The sequence below is a fragment of the Mirounga leonina genome, unplaced genomic scaffold (assembly GCF_011800145.1).
Source record: "Mirounga leonina isolate KUSES-001 unplaced genomic scaffold, KU_Mleo_1.0 Mir_170, whole genome shotgun sequence".
In the NCBI taxonomy this organism is placed as follows: Eukaryota; Metazoa; Chordata; class Mammalia; order Carnivora; family Phocidae; genus Mirounga; species Mirounga leonina.
Genome location: NW_023270433.1, coordinates 35515670 through 35536074, shown reverse-complemented (window position 1 = coordinate 35536074; position 20405 = coordinate 35515670). Strand labels below are relative to the sequence as shown.

Genomic DNA, 20405 nt, shown 5'->3' with positions numbered 1-20405 from the left:
TGCAAGCTGGTGCATCCACTCTGGAAAACAGTATGGAGCTTCCTCAAAAAGTTAAAAGTAAACTAACCTCTGACCCAGGAATTGCACTACTAGGTATTTATCCAAAGGATATAAATATCAGGACCCAAAGGGGCACCTGCACCCCAATGTTTATAGCAGCAATGTCCACAATAGCCAAACTATGGAAAGAGCCCAGATGTCCATTGACAGATGAGTGGATAAAGAAGCTGTGGTATATGCATATAATGGAATATTACACAGCCATCAAAAAAATGAAATCTTGCCATTTGCAATGATGGGGATGGAACTAGAGGGCATTAGGCCAAGTGAAATAAGTCATTATGTGGAATTTAAGAAACAAAACAGAGGATTATAGGGGAAGAGAGGAAAAAATAAGACAAGATGAAACCAGAGAGGGAGACAAACCATAAGAGACTCTCAGTCATAGGAAACAAACAGAGTTGCTGGAGGGGAGGGTGGGGTGGAGGGATGGGGTAACTGGGTGATGGACATTAAGGAGTGCATGTGATGTAATGAGCACTGGGTATTATATAAAACTGATGAATCATAGGCCTGTACCTCTGAAACCAATCATACATTATATGTTAAATGTATTTAAATTTAAAAATGTTTTAAAAAATAAAAATATAAAATATAAATACACACAAAAAATATTTTTCATAACACAATAATGGGCTCACTATTTGTAACAGTTCATAACACCTATGTGCTTTGATGTGATGGTTTTGTCATGTGTTATAGTTATCAGGCTCACTACTACTAAACTTCAGGTCCCTTGAAGTCAGGGGCTATGTCTTACTCATCTTTTTAATCCCCCCACAAGATCAAACACACTAGCCTTTGTACAATAGATTCCTAATAATGATTTATTGGTTTAAATTTCATTAAGCAAGTTTAGGAAAAGCTGCCTTGGCAAGACCCTCAGATACCTTAAAATAAGGTGCTGGGATTGACTAATTGGAGAGGGCTGGGGTTGTGTGTTTAGCAGTAATGTTGGTACAGCCATCCTGTTGTCTGTGGAGACATAATCTAGGATTACTAAGAGACATTCATGATACAAAACTCCTCAAAAGTTTCTTGTCCTGGGGCGCCTGGGTGGCTCAGTTGTTAAGTGTCTGCCAAGCCCTGCATTGGGCTCCCTGCTCGGTGGGAAGCCTGCTTCTCCCTCTCCCGCTCCCCCTGCTTGTGTTCCTTCTCTCGCTGTGTCTCTCTCTGTCAAATAAATAAATAAAATACTTAAAAAAAAAAGTTTCTTGCCCTTTTGCCTCCAGAAAGCTTTAATGCTTGAGGATTTCCATTTTTATTGTCTTGATTCTTTGAAAATCCCATTTGTAGACATAATACTCCTCAGTGAGAAAGTGTGAAGATCTAGTGAAGTCTTCACTAGCAGCCAGCATCCCAGGCTGATCTATAGAGGGTTATCCTTCTCATCATTTCTCTCCTCTTTTCCAGAACAAGTGAGATATCTGCAAGCCAACAGCAGAGAACTCAACTCTACATTTGGGTATCCTGTGAGTATTAGGCCTCTAGTTACTTCAGAAAGAGGCTATTATTCTCCTCTAATAGTCCCCTTTGTGAGGGGGGCAGGAATTCATTGTAGATGTAGATCCTACAACATAGGTTCTACTTTCTTTCAAGCTCCTATACAATGAGGGCTGGTATAGTGAGGGCTCAGAAACCAAAATTAATTCTAGTGACCTAGGCTCAGGAGAGAATATATCTCAGATTTTGGGTTTCATATATAACTTCTGGAAAAGAGATACTGTAGCTTTTTCTTGCACAAATGAAGTCATAGTCCAACAATTATTTTTCCACTTCGACATCTGTGGCAATACATACAGCCCTAACAGTGGCACAGTTTTCCACTGTTTTCAATATACCTTCATTTATTTTACTATTCTCCTATTGATGAACATTTAAATTGTGTCCATTCAGGGGCGCCTGGGTGGCTCAGTCAGTTAAGTGTCCGACTTTTGGTTTTGGCTCAGGTCATGATCTTGGTGTCATGAGGTTGATTTCCACATCTGGGCAGAGTCTGCTTGAGATTTTCTCTCTCCTTCCCTCTCTGCCCCTCCCCTGGCTCACACACACACACACACACACACACTGTCTCTCTAAAATAAATAAATAAACCTTAATAAAAAATAAAATGCTTCCATTCATATCCAGGTGCCCCCTCCAAGAAAACAAATAGTCTCCAGTGTTTTGCTATGATAAATGGTTCTGAATGAACACCATTAATCATAAATTTTAATCAGATTTGTGTGAATATATCTTTTTTTAAAAGATATTTTTATTTTAGAGAGAGAAAGAGTGCAAGAGTGGGAGGAGGGGATGGGGCGGGGGTCGAAGCAGACTCCCTGCTGGGCAGGGAACCCAACACAGGGTTCTATCTCAGGACCCTGAGATCATGACCTGAGCAGAAATCAAGAGCCGGACGCTTAACCGACTGAGCTACCAAGGTGCCCCTTGTGTGAATATATCTTACGAGAATTTCCTAGAAGTGAATTGGTTGGGTCAAAGGGAAAACACATTAAAAATTGTGATGCATATTGCCAGACTTCCGTCTAAAAAGATTATATCCATTTATATTTCTACCTACAGTAGAGACTGCTATTTTTTCCATATTGCTGCCAGACTAGGTATTATCAATCTTTTTCCTCTTTGCCAGGCTCTTGAATGAAAAATGGTATTTTGTTATCTATCTTTCCTTAATTTCAAGTGAGTTCAATAATCTTTTCATGTTAATTAACCTTTTGTATTTCTTTTTATGGAAAATACCTCTTTGCCCCATTTTCTATTAGATTGTTCATTTTTCACTTATTTATTAATAACTCATAAAAGATATATATTTAAAATTCATACTCCAGCACCCATCCTTGCCAACCTCTGCTCCCTATAGGGAATTACTCTTGTTACTTTCTTGTATATTCATCAGTGCTTCTTTGTGTAAATAAAGCAAAGCCACTTTCTTAAACTGTTCTGAACTTTAAAAATATGTCCTGGAGATGTTTTCATAATAGCTTTTTCCTTCTTTTATTTTTTTACCTGCATAGTATTTCCTATGTATATTTAGCATAATTTATGTAACCAGTTTCTTAAAATTGACATTTGGGTTGTTTCCAATCACTTATAGTTACAAGCAATGTTTTTATACATGTTATTTTGTGTATGTGCAGCTGTATCTATCTATCTATCTATCTATCTATCTATCTATCTATCTATCTATCATCTATCCATCTATCTATCTATCTATAGCTATAGGCATATAAATACATATATAGCCATATATATTTGTAGTCTCTGTAGGACATTAGTTTATGATTTCTGAGTTAGAGAGGTTCTGGACAGTAACAGTGTTCAGGGTGTGGCCATGCAAGCAGATTTTCTTCCCCCTTTCTATCTTCTAGACATGTATGAGAGGCACTATAATGCAATAAAACTAGGTTTTGACATCAAACAGACCTGAGTTTGAGCACAGCTCTACTCCTTACTAACTTTGCATCTTTAGGCATGTTTTTTAACCTCTCTGATCTTTAGTTTCCTCATCTATAAAAAAGGCCTAACTCACCTTACATGGTGGTTTTGGGAGTTAGGTATAGTTGTGAATAATATTAGCTCTCTTTCTGCAAGAAACCATTGCCTCTTGAAGAAAGAGTACAAGTCTCTTTCATCTCTGTATCCACAGTTTATATCACAATATTTGGCACATAAACTGCATTTGATAAATATATGCTGAATAAATACCTTTTCTTATGTATCTAACAACCATTTCATTTCCATGGCCCATGGCTGATTTTTCTCCTATTCTCTACTCTTTTCCAGTCCTACTCCTTTTCTTCTTCCCAACCTCTAACTTCTGAATCCCATTATGGCTTTGGCCTTATGTTCTCCTCTATTCCTTCATTTAGCCAACAGTCAGGTTTCACTACCTAAATAAATAAACAGCCCAAACCAAAATCCATCACTTCTAGCACGCTTAAATTTTATCACCTCTGCCAAAAAAGAACTAAACACTGAAGAAATTCATAGTTAAGCAGATGTTCTACATTCTTTAGATATTGCTTCTGGTTTGACGTTTAAGAGTAGAACAGGGAGCGCCTGGGTGGCTCAGTTGGTTGGGCGACTGCCTTCGGCCCAGGTCATGATCCTGGAGTCCTGGGATCGAGCCCTGCATCGGGCTCCTTGCTCAGCGGGGAGTCTGCTTCTCCCTCTGACCCTCCTCCCTCTCATGTTCTCTCTATCTCATTCTCTCTCTCAAATAAATAAAATCTTTAAAAAAAAAAAAAAGAGTAGAACAGAACACTCTGGTTGCCAAGTTAGTAAAGAAGTACTGATATTTCTGTCCTGATTTTATAACTAATTATCATATTTCAGGTTTCTACCCACTTGTTTAGTCTTTGTTTGCTAAATAAATGCTAACAAGTGGGTAGAAACCTGAAATATGATAATTAGTTATAAAATCAAATGGAAAATCAGTAGTGAAGGCCTGCTGCTTCAGTAAGGCTAAAGATCAGAAAAGGTCTTTGGTTCCAAGTTTCAGAACCATCTGGACTTAGACACTGAGAAATTCAGAGTATCTCATGATCAAAGAAAGCTATTTCTATGTTAGAATAACATTTTCTCAGGGTTAGAAGGGCCAATAGTGATCATTTAGTTAGAACTTCATTCAAGACAGACCTATGAGCTTCTCTGGGATAGATCTTGTTTAATTTTTTTCAGCCTACTAGTATAGCCCAGAACAGGGCTATGAACAGAGCAAGCTTTGAGAAATCTATAGTGTTTGATTGATTATTAACTAGAAAATCATAGAGAAAACACCCAGGAAATCTTAGTTGTAGCTTAGATCTCTAAACTCCTAAGCTCTATGACCAGCTTCTCTTCCCTAGGGAAATAGACAAGCATGTCTTGACTGAAGAGCCTATCTAGCCCTCCTGGGCAAGTTTTAGCCTTAGGACTGAATGGTTTTGGTTTTCCAAGAGAAGGTCTCTGATGCTTTCCCAAGGCAGAGTCCGGCAAGATTCTTCAACTTGAGCAATATCTATACTCCAGGACTGCATGTGGGTCTTTTCTCTTGTTTTGGCCTTCTACATGGAGAAGGTAGGGCAGAAGCCCTGTTCTGAGGAAATTGTTTGGTTTAAATTGTTATTCTTTTGCTTTTCTTGAGATCTTATATTCAAGCTCTGACATCTTAAGTCAAATGATTGAAGACCCCAAGGTAGAAAGTAAGATGATCCTGTCAGCATCTTGAGATCAGGATTGAAGAGTTAGCAAGTTCCTGTTTTCACTCAGCAAAATCATAGCTCAGATGTAAACCAAAACTATTCAGACTCTCTCAAGACAATTAAAAGGCAAGTGACTTCCCAATGCTGACAGGGACCAGTGTAGGAACCTTCAGTGGGCTAGGGTTGAAAGAGTAATTTGCTTTTGGCATCTGACATCCTTCAGCATTAAAAGCAGTATATAGGGGCGCCTGGGTGGCTCAGCTGGTTAAGCCTCTGCCTTCTGCTCAGTCGTGATCCCAGGGTCCTGGGATCGAGTCCCACATCTGGCTCCCTGCTCAGCAGAGAGCCTGCTTCTCCCTCTGCCTCTGCACCTCCCCCTGCTCATGCTCTCTCTCTCTCTCTCTGTATCTCTCTGTCTCAAATGAATAAAAAAAAAAAAAAAAGAAAGAAAAGAAAGCAGTATATAAAGGCACACCAAACTGAATTTGCCAGGCTTAGAATAACTTCATTTGAGAGCTCTGCAGTAGAGCTAATACAAATGGCAGACTTGCCTACTATTTAGGGCTGAGATGGACTAGTGGGTGAGAGGTAAGATGACTCTGAAGGATCTCTGATTCCATGAAAAGAAGGCACTTGGATAGCTACACAAGTGAACTGGGACTCAGGGGACAGCACAGCCCCAACTCTGAACTGACTCTGTGGTCTTCGGCAAATAACCTCAGTGCCTCAATTTCCTCATCCTCAAAAAGTGATCATATCGCCCTCTCCTCATAGGGTTATTGTGAGGAATAAATAAGCTGCTACATATAAAATGCTTAGAACAGTGCCTTGCATGTAGTAAATATTCAATAAATGTAAGCTTTTATTGTTGATTTTATTAACATTATTATTAATAGCATCAATAAACAAAGAATTCTATGCCTCAAAAAAGTCCCATATTGATCAGCCTTGCATTCTTTGCATTCTCTAGGTCTCCAAGAAAAGTGGGAGACAAAAACTTCTTCCCTCCCTCCCCCTCACCCCATGGTGGAGGAACTATGGCTTTTTCCTGTTTTGAGGAATGGTCTTGGTGCTTTTTGTTAAGACTGGGAGGTGGGTCTTTAGTTCCTCTAATTGTGCTTGTTTTCTTTTACTCACAGAACAATACCATCAAGACCTCAAGATACAGTGTCTTTAACTTCTTGCCCCTGAACCTATTTGAACAATTCCAGAGACTTGCAAATGCATATTTCCTCATTTTGCTATTCCTACAGGTATTGACTTTTGGGATCTTTTCCACAGAGCATTTTATCAATATCTCTGTGATCTGATTGTGTAATCAGTTCTTCTCCTCCCTAAACTGAGAAATGTGTCTCTAGGTAACAGGCAAATGGATGGCCTGGGGGTGTCAGGCCAGTCCTATAGAGTAGCTGTTGTCAGGATTAGGTGGGATGAAACAAATCTCTGCAAAAGGAAGGACACAAGGTCACTGAATCCCAAGGAAGGGGAGCTCCCTCATCATGTCTGCATGGCCCCAGTTCAGCTTGACCACAGGAGGTCACAGACTCTTCACCCCAACCACAACTACAACTCCATTTCTCATTCATTGTCCCAGCCTCCCTGACAGAAAGTTAACATGCAGGAATTCTGAGAAAGAGAATGGTTTAGAACATAAGAATACCAGCACAGGGCAAGGAAGCAGGGCAGGGTCAGCCCAAACTGGGGAGAGAGGGACAGATTGTTTCATTTCCCCTTATGCTGAGGGATAAGGGAGGGGATGTGGTTTTCCAATGTCCACTCTTATCTCCCAGTTCCCCCTACCGCTCACCAGAACCTTCATCATCAGAGGAGAAATAGCCCATCAAGACTATTGTAGTGGAGTTTGGGACAGATAGGTGGCAACTTACCATCTCCTATTCTTTCGTCCTTTCTTGGCAATGTTTACTTATATTAACATCTATATTTACTTATATTACTTATATTTCCAAAACAGTGGAAAGCAACTAGGATAGTTGAATTTATTATGAACCTGTAGAGGTGAAAGATGTGGGGGGGGGTTGCTGGTAGGAAATATATTGTCTTTAAGCTTTCTGAGCCAAGTTTTTCCCTTTTCCCTCTCACAGTTGATTCCCCAGATCTCCTCCTTGGCATGGTACACAACTGTGATACCCCTGATGGTGGTGCTGTCCATAACAGCAGTGAAGGATGCCATCGATGACATGGTGAAGTGACTTCCTGGGCTCCTAGTCCTTCACTGTACCTAGACTGGTTGGGGGGCAAAAAAGACTTCCCAGAATTACCTAGTGCGAGGAAGAAGCACTGAATGGAAAGAGATGTTTCCTTTCCTTGCTTCTTTATCCATCCCAGAAGAAAATGTAATTCCCTTAACCTCAAGATTGGTGGTCTATGCATGGCCAGAAAGGGACAGTGCAAGGCCTTTCTCTGTCTTCCACTGCCACCATTTAGCCCTCTTCCAGGCTTTCTTCCAGCTCCTTTTTAATAACCCACCTCTTCCTTCACTTGGCTTTCTCACTTCTTCATTCACTTGGCTTTCTCCAAGTTTGTGCTCATCTTTCTTCCTCCATTCCCCTTCTCCCATTGTTATATTCCTGTTCCTTTCCTCCCTCTGTCCTCTCCTCCCTCTTTGTCCTGTTCTAATTTTCTCCTCCCCTTTCCAAATTCCCCTTCTCCTCTCTAGCTCTCCCTATTTTCCATTCCAACTTTCACTTCCATAAGGTATATACAGCTAGGAACCCCCTGGGTTTAGAATACCTTAGGACATAAACAGAGGCCAACTCCTTTCCTGGTCTTGGAGAGAGAAACTGGCTCGCAGTGAGTGCTGCTTGGCATCCTCTTTGCTCCTTACAGCAGGCCTGACACAGAACCGTGAGAATGAGGCCCCAGTACCAAGCCTGCTAGTGGGATTTGGGAAGTCAGACCTGTTGACCTGCCTCCAGCTTCCCTAAGAGAGTCCTTCTGATTTTGCCAGGATAGATTTTTAGACCAAAGTTTTTGAGCTTGATGTTACTCTAGCTTTTTAACTCTGCAACTCTTTTAAATCCATAATTAGCCATGTAGTGGTTGAAATTTTAGTCAAAACTCGGATGTGCAAAAATTTGACTTTATTTCTCTATAACTAAACTCAGTATGTCTCACAACTACCACCCCACCATCCCAAACCTTTTTAATGAGAGCTGAAAGCTAAATTTGCCAATTCAGGATAACCCAGTTACTTCTGGGTTAGAACTTAGTTTCTTTAGGATAAGCATGCTGACAAATTCAAGATTCTCTCTGCCCTCTTCATAGTCCTGCCTTTTTCCCAGGGAGAAATCTCAACTGGAAGTAGAAGATTCATGTGAGCATCAGGACATACCCTGTATTTGTCCCCCTTCTATTTGGTCTTTGAATAGAAGACCTCTGTTGTCTTTCCTTAATGCATCTACTGTAGAAGCTTCTGTGTGTTGACTGTGGTGGGGATAGGCTTGAGAATTCTTAACTTTTCCTGCTCCTACCAAGGTGTTCACAGGGACTCTAGTCCTGTCCATCATTTTTCATTCTCTCCTCTGTGGCTTTGACTAAGTTGTTTGTTTTCATTCCCACAGGCTTTGGCTTTTGATATTTAAAACCAAGATTTTGTCTCTTTCTTTTCTTTTGGTTCTTTTTCTGACCTCTTTTCCCAGCTTCTCTGAGACAATCAGCCTCTTACCCTGGTTTTAATGGTAGTTAGGCTTGGGAGGTAAAGGAAAATTATAAATAAGGAGAACCACATTGGGTAGTATTTCAGAATACTAACCTTCTACATGCAATTTGCTCTATGCCTATTTCCTGAACATTTTCTTGTGTAATTTTAGAAAAGACACCAAAATGACAATCAAGTCAACAACCGTTGTGTTCTGGTGGTGATGAATGGCAGGTAAGTCATAAGGAAACCAGTTTAGGTAGGACCAACTCTGGGAGAGGGTTGTCTTTGCTAAAGCTTGATGGTGTTGGGTACTTTGGAAAGGTAGGACAGTGAAAAGAACCTAAGGTTGAACATAAGAATTTGTTTCTAGATCTAGCATACCCTGAATTTGCTGTGTGACCTCAGACTTCTCTGGGCCTCATATTATCTGTAAAGGAAGATAATATTCTCTACCTTGGAGGATGTTGCAAAAATGAAAATGAAATAATATATATTAAGGTAATTAACAATTTATGACATACAAGCGATTATTGTTAATGCAGTGGTCAGCATGGAGATATGTGTCTTTAGAACATCAGTGGATTCTGGCATGGCTTATTGGCCATTCTACTATAGAACCTTTGATCAGGTCATCTTTTTGTTAACAATCTAAAGAAAGTATTGGCTTAAAAAAAATAATAATAAAATAAAGTATTGGTGTTGACCTATTGCTGTGGTGTTTGGTCATAGCTGTCTAAAGTGTTGTCAATGGGTCTGTGTTTATATTTGATGATGCTGTACAAAATCTGAGCAATTTACCTTTGTCAGGAATATAGGGAGGCAGATGTAATTCATATATAAAATAAAATATGGAGACTATTATACGAGATACAAAAAATTATTATAGGAATTAATAAAAATGAGGAATCATAGCTGGTTAAAGGAATCAAGGAAGACTTTCTGGAAGAGCTAATGTCTGTGCTAGGCCTTAAAAGATGGGGAAGAAAACAAAAAAAAAAGAGATGGGGAAGAAGTCAACAAATAGAGATTGTAAAACAGGAAAAATGACCAGTGTGTGCAGTAACATGATTGTTAATAAGTACAAACCTGAAGGAATTAAAAATTGAAGTCCAGTCTTTGTTCACAGTGGCCTTACAGAACCCCCAGGAGCTGTAATTTTAATCATATAATTCTTTTATGTGAAGTTCTTGGGCATCTAATCCTGTTATTTATTGTGACTGCTGATTCTTACTCGTGGTGGATTATTTCCTCAAGTGTTTTGGTCTGTTGAAGCCTCTCATAAGATACCACCAAAAAAGTCAGTTGTGATTAAAAAGAAAACTTAAAAGAAAGAAAGAAAAAAAAAGACAAAACTCAGTATATTAGAAATTTGCAAGGCTAGGGAATTACTGACCAAATGGATTTAGTCAAATGAACTCCTCAAGTAGTTTGAGCACTTAGGTTTTGAAAGGCTATTGGAAAAGAATTTGTCATAGAGTGGTTTTAGGGTGGGAGGTCAAAAATAGGGCCCTGGTTAGACTTTATAAGCCAGTGTTTAATTTAACACTCAGTGAAGCTGGTTGTTGAAATACTCTGTATTCCAGAAAGTGGCTTTCTTTTTCTAGAACACATGGTTTTGAGTAGAGCTACTATTGATAAAGTTTGCCTGTTTTGCAAGTTGTGATTTCTGTCATTTTCATTTCTCAATAATTTTGGTTACCAGCACATCATTAGTGGAATTTTCTTTATGAGAATTCTAAATGCCCTGAGTTGAAGTTGTATCCCTTTTGAGGGGTTTGTGTTTGCTTCTGCCAGGTAACTCAAGGATATCACCTACTGAGACCTATTTTGAGGAGTTATACATTTGAATCCCATACCTCACAAGGTTATAAATTCTTAAGGGAGAGTTCTTTACTGTCTAACCCCCAACCCTCCAGAGTAAGATAGACAAACTTTCTTGCCAGTGGGTTAATTTTTTTTTTTTTTTTTAGATTTTATTTATTTATTTGACAGATAGAGACACAGCAAGAGAGGGAACACAAGCAGGGGGAGTGGGAGAGGGAGAAGCAGGCTTCCCGCTGAGCAGGGAGCCCGATGTGGGGCTCGATCCTAGGACCCTGGGATCATGACCTAAGCCAAAGTCAGATGCTTAACCACTGAGACACCCAGACGCCTCCTGGTTAATTTTTTTTAGACCACCTTTTCCCTAATGGTGTTGCCCTTTCAGAGTCCTGGCTTTATGAGGGGTTCTTAGTTCCAACTCATTGCCTCTCAAGATCCTAAGGCTTCATGTCCTGTCCCTCAGTGGGCTAAATTAAAACTTAAGTCACTAATTATTAAGATTGGCAATTCCTTACTTCACTTAGAGCAAGAACAGCTTTAGAGCATACTGACTGTTCTGGATTTCAGACCTTTTTTTTTTTCCTCCTGGCTCCTTACTTCATGGTAAGCATATCTTTACTTTTGAAAGAATGTTTGCCTTAGCATATCTAGCATTTCTAAATGTTTGTAGTAGAAAAAGTACCAGTATGTTACAGAACCCCAGGAGGTACCACTCATAAAAAACAGAGAATATAATGTGAATGGTCTCCTCTGGAGTCAAAGCACTGCCTTCTCTAGCTCTTGGATCATATTTTCTAAACCAAAAGTTAGAATGCAATGCCTAGAAATTCAAAATGTGCTTATGGCATAACAGGATTGAATATTTTAAGTCAGAAGGGAATATCTTCCCCTCTCCTAAATCTGGGACACATGAGTGTTATAATGTCCAGCAAAAAATTGGTAGTAGTTTGACAGCTCCTATGTAATAAAATATAAGCTTTTAAATCTTTAGGAAAAGCCAGAATGGTGTAGCCCTTCTTGCCAAATTTACTGGTGAAAATCATGGCAGACAGAATGCGAGAGAACTAGCAAAAGTGAACATGGGATCAAAACAAAGCAAAACAGACATTCAGATATTTTTCTCCAAGTCTTATAGCTACTCCCTTTCAGTACTATAAAGCAGATTTGAAAATTAGTAACAAAATTAGTAAATGTATTGGATTTTATCTGCATTGAAATGACACTTGAAACCAAGGGAAGGAGATACAAGGATATATAAATAGTGGTTTTATAACAAAGTCTTACATTTGTATTATAACAGAGGAAAGTATTATAGCAAATTTTTTGCTATACTGCAATGTGTTATAGCAAAGAGGGATGGTGAAGTTGGTTGGGCCTCCAATCTTGGTTTGGTTCTGGTCACGGTCTCAGGGTTGTGAGAGTGCTTAAGATCTCTCTCCCTCTCCCTCTGCCCTTCTCCCCTGAAAAATAAATAAATAATCTTTGAAAAAAACAATAACAGGCAGAGAAAATTGAATTTGTAATAAGATTTAAAGAAATGTAACCCAGGCATTGGAAGGAAATTATCTAAAAGAAAGAGTGGATTTATATAAAAGAAATTTTTTTGGGGGGGGTGGATAAAAGAAATTTGGCCCTTCTGAAAGAAGCTATCTTCCCAGAAAAGGCGTGAGAAAACCCATGCCTTTGTGTGTCTGGCAAAGTGATGATGTATGTCATGCCTACAGATAACAAGGCTTCATTCAAAGGTGAAACAAGCAATGGCATCCAGGTGTGCCTTCCCTTTACCAGCTCTTTGGGTGCTTAGCATAATAGAATTGTTGCAAAGAGGTAGCTCATAATTCCAAAATGCTCGTGGCACTGTGTATATCTTGCTTAGTCCCTTATCAGAAAGGAAAGATTTATGGCCTGTATGCAATTGGGGAAATTCAGATACAAAAAAGAGAAAGGGGGCGCCTGGGTGGCTCAGATGGTTAAGCGACTGCCTTCGGCTCAGGTCATGATCCTGGAGTCCCGGGATCGAGTCCCGCATCGGGCTCCCTGCTCAGCGGGGAGCCTGCTTCTCCCTCTGACCCTCTCCCCTCTCATGCTGTTTCTCTCTCGCTCGCTCTCTAAAAAATAAATAAATAAAATCTTAAAAAAAAAAAGAGAAAGGAAGAGAATCAGTATTGTTGTAGAATCTGCTCTTACTGCAAGCTGCCTTTTGTGGGAAGTGAGGATTTGAGGGGCCAAAAATAATCCAATTTTGAGGGCACTTGATGTCATGAGCCCTGGGCATTATATGCAGCTGATGAATCACTAAACTCTACCCTGAAACTAATAATACACTGTATGTTAACTAACTTGAATTTTAAAAAAATAATAATCCAATTTTAACATAAGTAAATAAAATTGGTGCAGCCGTATGATAGAATGCATTTTTATCTATCAAAAAGAATGAGCCACATCTTCTGTAAGTGCTCTGCAAGACATGTTATTACATGAAAAATGCAAGTGTAGCAAATTATCTATCTAGTGTGTAACTTCTAAATGTATGTGTTGTTTTATTTGGATTGATATTTTCTAGAAAGAAATATAAAAAGTTATTCACAGTTGCTACCTTGAGAAGCAAAACTAAAATCTGGGAAGAGAGGAGAATTTTTCCTTTTATATACTTCTTTATTATTTGGATTATTTTTTTACCATATGCCTATATTACTTTTAGTGAAAGAATGATGTGCATGTATGACTACATATGCCTTTAAGGAGTTTTAGAAAACCCTTATAACCTTAAGTCAAGAAAAATGGGCCCCATTCTTGATTATAGCAAGCATGCATCACAAACCAGTTTGGTTCTCCTATAAGTCTTGATTACATCTCAGCTTTTTTCTTTCACTTTTTATTTCTTCTCTTGATTGTCAAAGCAGGACTGTGGGGAAATTCTCAGAGCAGGCATTCAAGGCTCATTTTCTTACAGGATAAAGGAGGACAAATGGATGAATATTCAAGTGGGAGATATAATAAAACTAAAAAATAATCAGTCTGTCACGGTGAGTACCTCTTTGGGCTGTGGCTTTTTCTTTTTTTGGCTTGAGTGTGTACAAAGGAACCCTTTTAGCACTTCTGCCGCCACTGCTTTTGGTGACCTCTGTCTGCCTCACTTTGCATCCAGAGATGAACAGCTCCTGTGGTAAGAAGCTTGTTTTTGTCTGTCTCTCACCATAGCTACAGATAAAGTATGACCAGTTTCAGGAGGGGCTGTGTAGCAGCAGTGGGTCCTAGACAAAGAGAGTAAACCAAATATCTGTAAAATTCGTAGGATGAACATCTGTTCCTGAGGTAACTGCGTTTGTTACACTGTAATATTAAAAGTCTGCCTTCCTGCTTTCCTCATCTTCTCTGACTTTTTTGACCACAGGCTGATATGCTATTACTCTCTAGCAGTGAGCCCTGCGGTCTGACATATATAGAAACAGCAGAACTGGATGGGTAAGTGTTCCTTCCTGATAGTCATTTAAGACAATTGAGCCACCTTAATTTCTCACTGAGGGAGAGCATGATGCAGAGAATGAATATTGTTCTCAGATGGAAGTGCCCAAGATGCTAGAAATATCCAGGTAAGCGAAAAGAGGAGGCCAGGCCCTTGGGACCTCAAGTCTAAGACTGAGCTCTTAACAACAATAAGCATCCACTGGGTGCAGAATCTGGACAAATAAACTCCATATTCTCCATCTCTAAACTGGAGACACTCTCGTTGTATTCACTAATGCTGAATGATAGGTAAGAGGTTAATAGAACTGTAAAATTTCAGAATAGAGTTCCGAAGTTTGGAGTGGGGAAGATGAGTATGGAGGTAATTATTTACTGATAAAATACCATGTTCTATAAAGGATTTAAGGTAGAAATTCATTAACATGCAAAAGCTAAGGTCTTAGGAGGATAGAGGCCATCTTCAGAGAGCTTGTCCTATCGGGTTTTCTATTGATTACATTCTTACAACTATTCCTCTTGGTGCCCACAAGCTTTTGGAAATGCGGCTTCCATTTTTGCTTCTGTCTCTGTGCATTCCAGTATCAGCAAATGGTTAACTGGGGTTCCTTCATGGGTCCTATAACAATTTATGAAGTGAGGAGTATGTTTAATTGGAAGTGTGTGCAACGTTCTTACCAAGACCTGCTCCTTGTTCTTGAAGGGAGTGGTGCCACCTTCAGGTTGTTTTGTGATGTCTCTTCAGCTTCATCTAGAGCACCTGACCAGCAAGATTTCGCGGATTGGTTAAAGTAGAGATGGTGTGTTGCCGGGAGCCAGGAGAGTGAGCGGGCTAACGCTCGGCTTCCTTGTGGAGCCATCTACCTCAATACTGTCCTTGAGAGAGGACAGCGGAGGTGACTCTTACAGCTCAAAACTGTAGCCCAAGCTCTATTGGCAGTATCTATATTCTAAAATCCCATGACAAAGTGGGAGAAACGGGACTTCTGCTGCTGTTGTGCATGTGTCCTGTGCTCTGGTGACTCTGTACCCTTTGCCTTAGTGAAACCAACCTGAAAGTGAAGCAGGCCATCTCAGTTACCAGTGACCTGGAAGATAACCTCGGGCTACTGTCTGCCTTTGATGGTGAGTTAGGAAGTAGGTTTGCCCACAAACATGTTTATCAGTAGAGGACTGGTTAAATAGGGGGGTGGGAGGATGGGTTGGCCTGGTGATGGGTATTAAGGAGGGCACGTATTGCATGGAGCACTGGGTGTTATGCACAAACAATGAATCATGGAACACTGCATCAAAAACTAATGATGTAATGTATGGTGACTAACATAACAATAAAAAATTTAAAAAAAAACCAAGTACATGTATAGGAAACTTGGAAGGATGTACTTCAAAAGATTAATAGCACTTACCTCTAGGCAATTTTACTTTCTCCTTTCTCCTCTTAGTATTGTATATGTATTTACAAAGGACATATTTTACTTTAGTAATCAGGAAAAAAAAACAAATTATTTCCATTTTGAAAAAAATACGAGATTTGCTTTAAGTTAAGTAGTTTTTTAATTTCTTCAGATTCAGAGCTCATATGATCTGGCAGTACTGACGGTGAAAAGTTATCATGTGGGTTTTTCTCTCTCTGGATGACCCATGTCACATACAGAATTACTCTCCTTTAATGTTCAGAAACCTTTGTCTGCCTTTTTTTTTTTTTAAGATTTTATTTATTTATTTATTTATTTGTGAGAGAGAATGAGAGAGAGAGAGAGCATGAGATGGGGGAGGGTCAGAGGGAGAAGTAGGCTCCCTGCCGAGCAGGGAGCCCGATGCGGGACTCGATCCCGGGACTCCAGGATCATGACCTGAGCTGAAAGCAGTCGCTTAACCAACTGAGCCACCCAGGCGCCCCTTTGTCTGCCTTTTTAAAAGGAGCTGGTGAGAAATAGGCAGCCGCTGAGAGAGGATAGGAAAAAGAAGTGTATGTATTTTGAAAGAGGGATGTTCTTTCCTCTTTTCTGTTAAGCCTCCTGTTAGGAAAGGCCTAAGATTACAGAGCCAGGACTCTTACTCCTTCATTTTTCTTCAGGAAAAGTGAGGTGTGAGTCTCCCAATAACAAGTTGGACAAATTCACAGGAATACTGAATTATAAGGGAAAAAACTACATCCTGGACCATGACAAGCTGCTACTCCGAGGCTGCATCATCAGGAATACAGATTGGTGCTATGGCTTGGTGATTTATACCGGTATGTCTCCTGAGAGTCACAGTCAGGCCCCCAATCTGCTAGATTCCATTCATGATCAATTTATGGGTACTCAGTTTCCAGGATGTAGATAGGGGACCCAGATATACATACACCATGGCTTTGAGACAGACAGAAAGGGAAGTAGATAGATGGATAGATGGATGGATGGAAGATTTAAGAAAAACCTTTCTTCTTAGGAAAAAAAAAAAAAAAGACATTTTTCCCAGAGCAAGAAGTCTTTGTGTTCCAAGATCACAGGGCACTTAGGAGTCTTCCCAGTCATATTTGGACACAGGAGAAGGTATACGTATAGAAAGAGTACCCATGGAATTAACATGTGAGAGGGGGAACAGCTGAAAGGGGAGTATATATATATGGGGATTACTCCCAGGAGAGAACACACACAGTGCTCACTATGGAGAAAATTATAAAATGTGAGAGATTCATGCCACAGTAAAGGCACATGGGAATCACTAGCAGTGGCCCCTCTTGAGACATCATTTAGAACCGTAATCCCTTATGCTTAGTGAAGGTTTTTGGGGGGGTTATGATGTGTTTGGGAAGATGAGAGAAGCTTCTGTACCACGCTTTGCCCTTGGTGACAATGGGCACTGATGACAACAACCATAGCAAGAGGATGGGGAACACTGAAGAAAGCATCAAGGAAGATTTACCACGGTGAATACTATTCAGCTCAGAGCTCCCCTTCTCAAGAATTCACCCTAGACATGGGGATCTTAGATGCCTCACTTCTATGGGAAATAATGAGATCCAAACCCTAGAGAGAAGCTTAAGAGTCCAGGGAGGCCTTGGTGGAAACTTTTTCATCGGGTCTTGAACTATAGTGACAGCTTCTAAGCTGACTAATCCCAAACCCAAAAGATTTGACGTACACTTATTTTCTTCACTGTACTTCAGCTACCCCTACACATTGCCTTTCAGAAAAAGCTCATTTTTCAGGAAAGGGTTTCTCTCTAAAGCAATGGCAGTGAGGTTGCCAACCAGCACAAATTTAGCTAAGGTTGCTCTCTGACTCTTGGTTTACATGGTAGTGAAATCTTTTGGGGCTTTGGGAAACTTAGAGCAGAAGAGAACTGATACCCTTAAGAGCATCTTGAAGTATTCCGTGCAGAATTTAGTTGCTATTGCTGCTACATGATGCCCAGGTTCTACCATGATCTCCACATCCTTCTTGAAATGTGAGTTAGAGTCATTCTTTCTAAGGACCCTTTGAAGATTCTGTCCCTTAGCTTCCAGGCTCTGAGACAAACTTCTCATGACTTCAGGCCCTTCGTGAAATGCCTTAGAAGGAAAGAATAGTATAGTTTATGCCCTGTATTCTCAGTGTATGCCCACATTATCAGGGAAGTTCCAGCTCCCTCACGTGTAAACATTAATGAAATTCCTTCATTAGAGTGCATGTAAGAATAACAATCAGGTGGTAAAAACCAGAGAAATTGCTACTTACACTTTCTTCTAAACCTCTTACATTTTCTCTGCAACCATATTTCTGGTCAGTAATACCCAACTCTAGTCCCATTGGCCACTAAAAACTCTTTACTTCTACTTACCATCTGCCCTGTTGTGAAGAAATACAGTCTGTCTCTCAGCCCCAGAAAAGCCCAGCTTCCACCTCAGAAGAAATCACTGCTATTGCCTTTTCCCACTTAGAAACTTGAAATAGAACCTGGCCCAGCAGAGGGTTTCCTCAAAAGAAGGTGGAGATCTCTTTATCAAAAAATCTCTTTTCTAAGCTAAATAAATCAGATGATGATGAGAAAGAAGCTTGTGGCTCCTAGTGTTGAATTACTATATTGTACACCTGAAATTAAAATAACACTGCTTGTTAACTTACTGGGATTAAAATTAAAACTTAAAAAAAAAAAAAGAAAGCTTGTGGCTCCTATTCTGACTTATCTGTGGAAGATTAGACTGTCTAAGGTGCTGCAAAAAGAGAGGTCAGCATCAATGTACTTTGCAGAAATACTTGGGATTATCCTTAGAAATAAGATGTGTATTTTTTTTAGTTATTGGCACCAACTACGAGCCTTTCTCCAGGGCTTTATCCCCTGGCACTGGTGAGAGGTTTGATTAGGTGATCATAAAGGTGTATTTCAATCCATTTTCAATCCTCTGAGTATATTCAATGATTCTAAGAGCTGGTCTCCCTGTTTCACTTAGGGCCAGACACCAAATTAATGCAGAACTGTGGAAAGTCTACCTTTAAGCGGACGCACATGGACCATCTCTTGAATGTCCTTGTGCTCTGGGTAAGACATTTTTTTCTTCTTTACAAATAGACATGCTTTTTTCCCTTCCATGGCTGTAGCTGGCATTTCCGACCTGGAATTTAGTTGTTTGAAAAACTCATGGCACGCTGTTTACTAATGCCAGAAGCAGAAAAGAACAGAGCTGATTGACAAGGGAGTCTCTCTCTAGTTTACACCTCTGTTGTAGAGGACAGCCACAATTTAAGATTTCATGCTCTGATTAGTGATACTGGGATGGATCAAGGACCCAGCTTTAGAAACTGACACATTTTTATTTCCTCATAGCCTGTTTTACTCATGAGCACTTTAGTAAAACATTACTTAGACTAATAGAACACCTTACTTACACTGGATGATTTTCAAACTGTTTCCTTAGAGGAGTCTAAGGTTGGCCACAGGGGGAATAGAAAAGATCAAGTGAGTTTTATTCTGGTCCCATCATTCTGATGTTCTTACTTCAAGAAGAGCATCTTGACATTTGTCTGTTCTGTAAGATTTCAGTTGGAAAAAAGAGATTCTGCTGTTAAGAAATGAAATTTGAAAAGCGCTCAATAGATGGTAATAGCTTTGGTAATAGAAGTTTAAACTGAAGATTTATTTCCATGCTATCCTATACAGAATCTTCTTCTTGTTAGATATAGACTTGTTTGCACAACTAAGCAATTTCAGTGGTGCCTATACTTAATTCAATGACTTCATTTTTATTTTTACTCTATTGCTTAGACTCTGAAAATTTTAAAGTGCCTTTTCTTTCTGTATATCTCTCATTAATATCTGAATTATAAACTGCCTCATCTCCCTTATTAATTATGAGAAATATCACTGTTCTTTTTTTTAAAGATTTTATTTATTCATTTGAGAGAGAGAGAGGCAGAGAGAGCACAAGCAGGGAGAGAGGCAGAGGGAGAGGGAGAAGGAGACTCCTCGCTGAGCTGGGAGCCCAATGTGGGGTTCAATTCCAGGACCTGGAGATCATGACTTGAGCCAAAGGCAGATGCTCAACCATCTGAGCCACCCAGGTGCCCTGGAAATATCACTGTTTTTTTCCTAAATCCTCTGGATTTAGGAAATGGGGTTTTAGAAAATTAGGAAAGTTCATTCAGCTTTGAGACTAGAAGCTGGTATCCACTCTTTCTACTACTGTCTGCGTAGCTTTCAGCAACTGAAACAAAGTAACATTTCCTGGTTTCTTAATGAGGAAGACAATCACATTTGAGAATTCAGGGAGGTGACATAGGTAAATATGCCTCTGACAGTACTGGGAACATATATCATTAGGCACTAAGTTAGGTCATTTAGCCTAGGCTTATTTTCAAAACAGAATGTCTCCCATGTGCCCAGGAAGTTTCACCTACTTAGTGAAGGTCAGTGACAACACTTGACATCTGTTAGAGTGATTTTAACTTTTTAGAATATTCATCATTCACTTACTGGAGCCTCACTACATCCATGACAATAAACAAGTCATGAAATATTTCCTCATTTGACAAATATGCAAATTGAGACACAATAAAGATAAATATCATAAGTAAAATCCTACAAAAAAATAATGGCAAAGACATTATAATAATAATGTCCTACAAAAAATTGTAGGACAATATAAAATAAATAATAAACAATAAATCCTACCAAAAATAATGGCAATGACTCATCAATTCATATTTATTGAGAATCTATTATATGCCCAGATGTGCCTGATGTTGTGA

The 20405-nt window shown here is 39.6% G+C and overlaps 1 protein-coding gene across 1 annotated transcript in view; it reads left to right on the top strand.

The window, feature by feature from the left end:
* LOC118017981 (phospholipid-transporting ATPase FetA-like) overlaps positions 1–20405 on the top strand; it is a 118723-nt gene that overhangs the window by 49455 nt on the left and 48863 nt on the right. The window contains exons 4-12 of the mRNA XM_035016383.1: positions 1474–1532; positions 6386–6499; positions 7349–7447; positions 9077–9138; positions 13682–13754; positions 14123–14193; positions 15236–15318; positions 16271–16429; positions 18611–18699. Coding sequence (XP_034872274.1) covers positions 1474–1532; positions 6386–6499; positions 7349–7447; positions 9077–9138; positions 13682–13754; positions 14123–14193; positions 15236–15318; positions 16271–16429; positions 18611–18699 — 809 coding nt within the window. The remainder of the gene's footprint in view (positions 1–1473; positions 1533–6385; positions 6500–7348; positions 7448–9076; positions 9139–13681; positions 13755–14122; positions 14194–15235; positions 15319–16270; positions 16430–18610; positions 18700–20405) is intronic.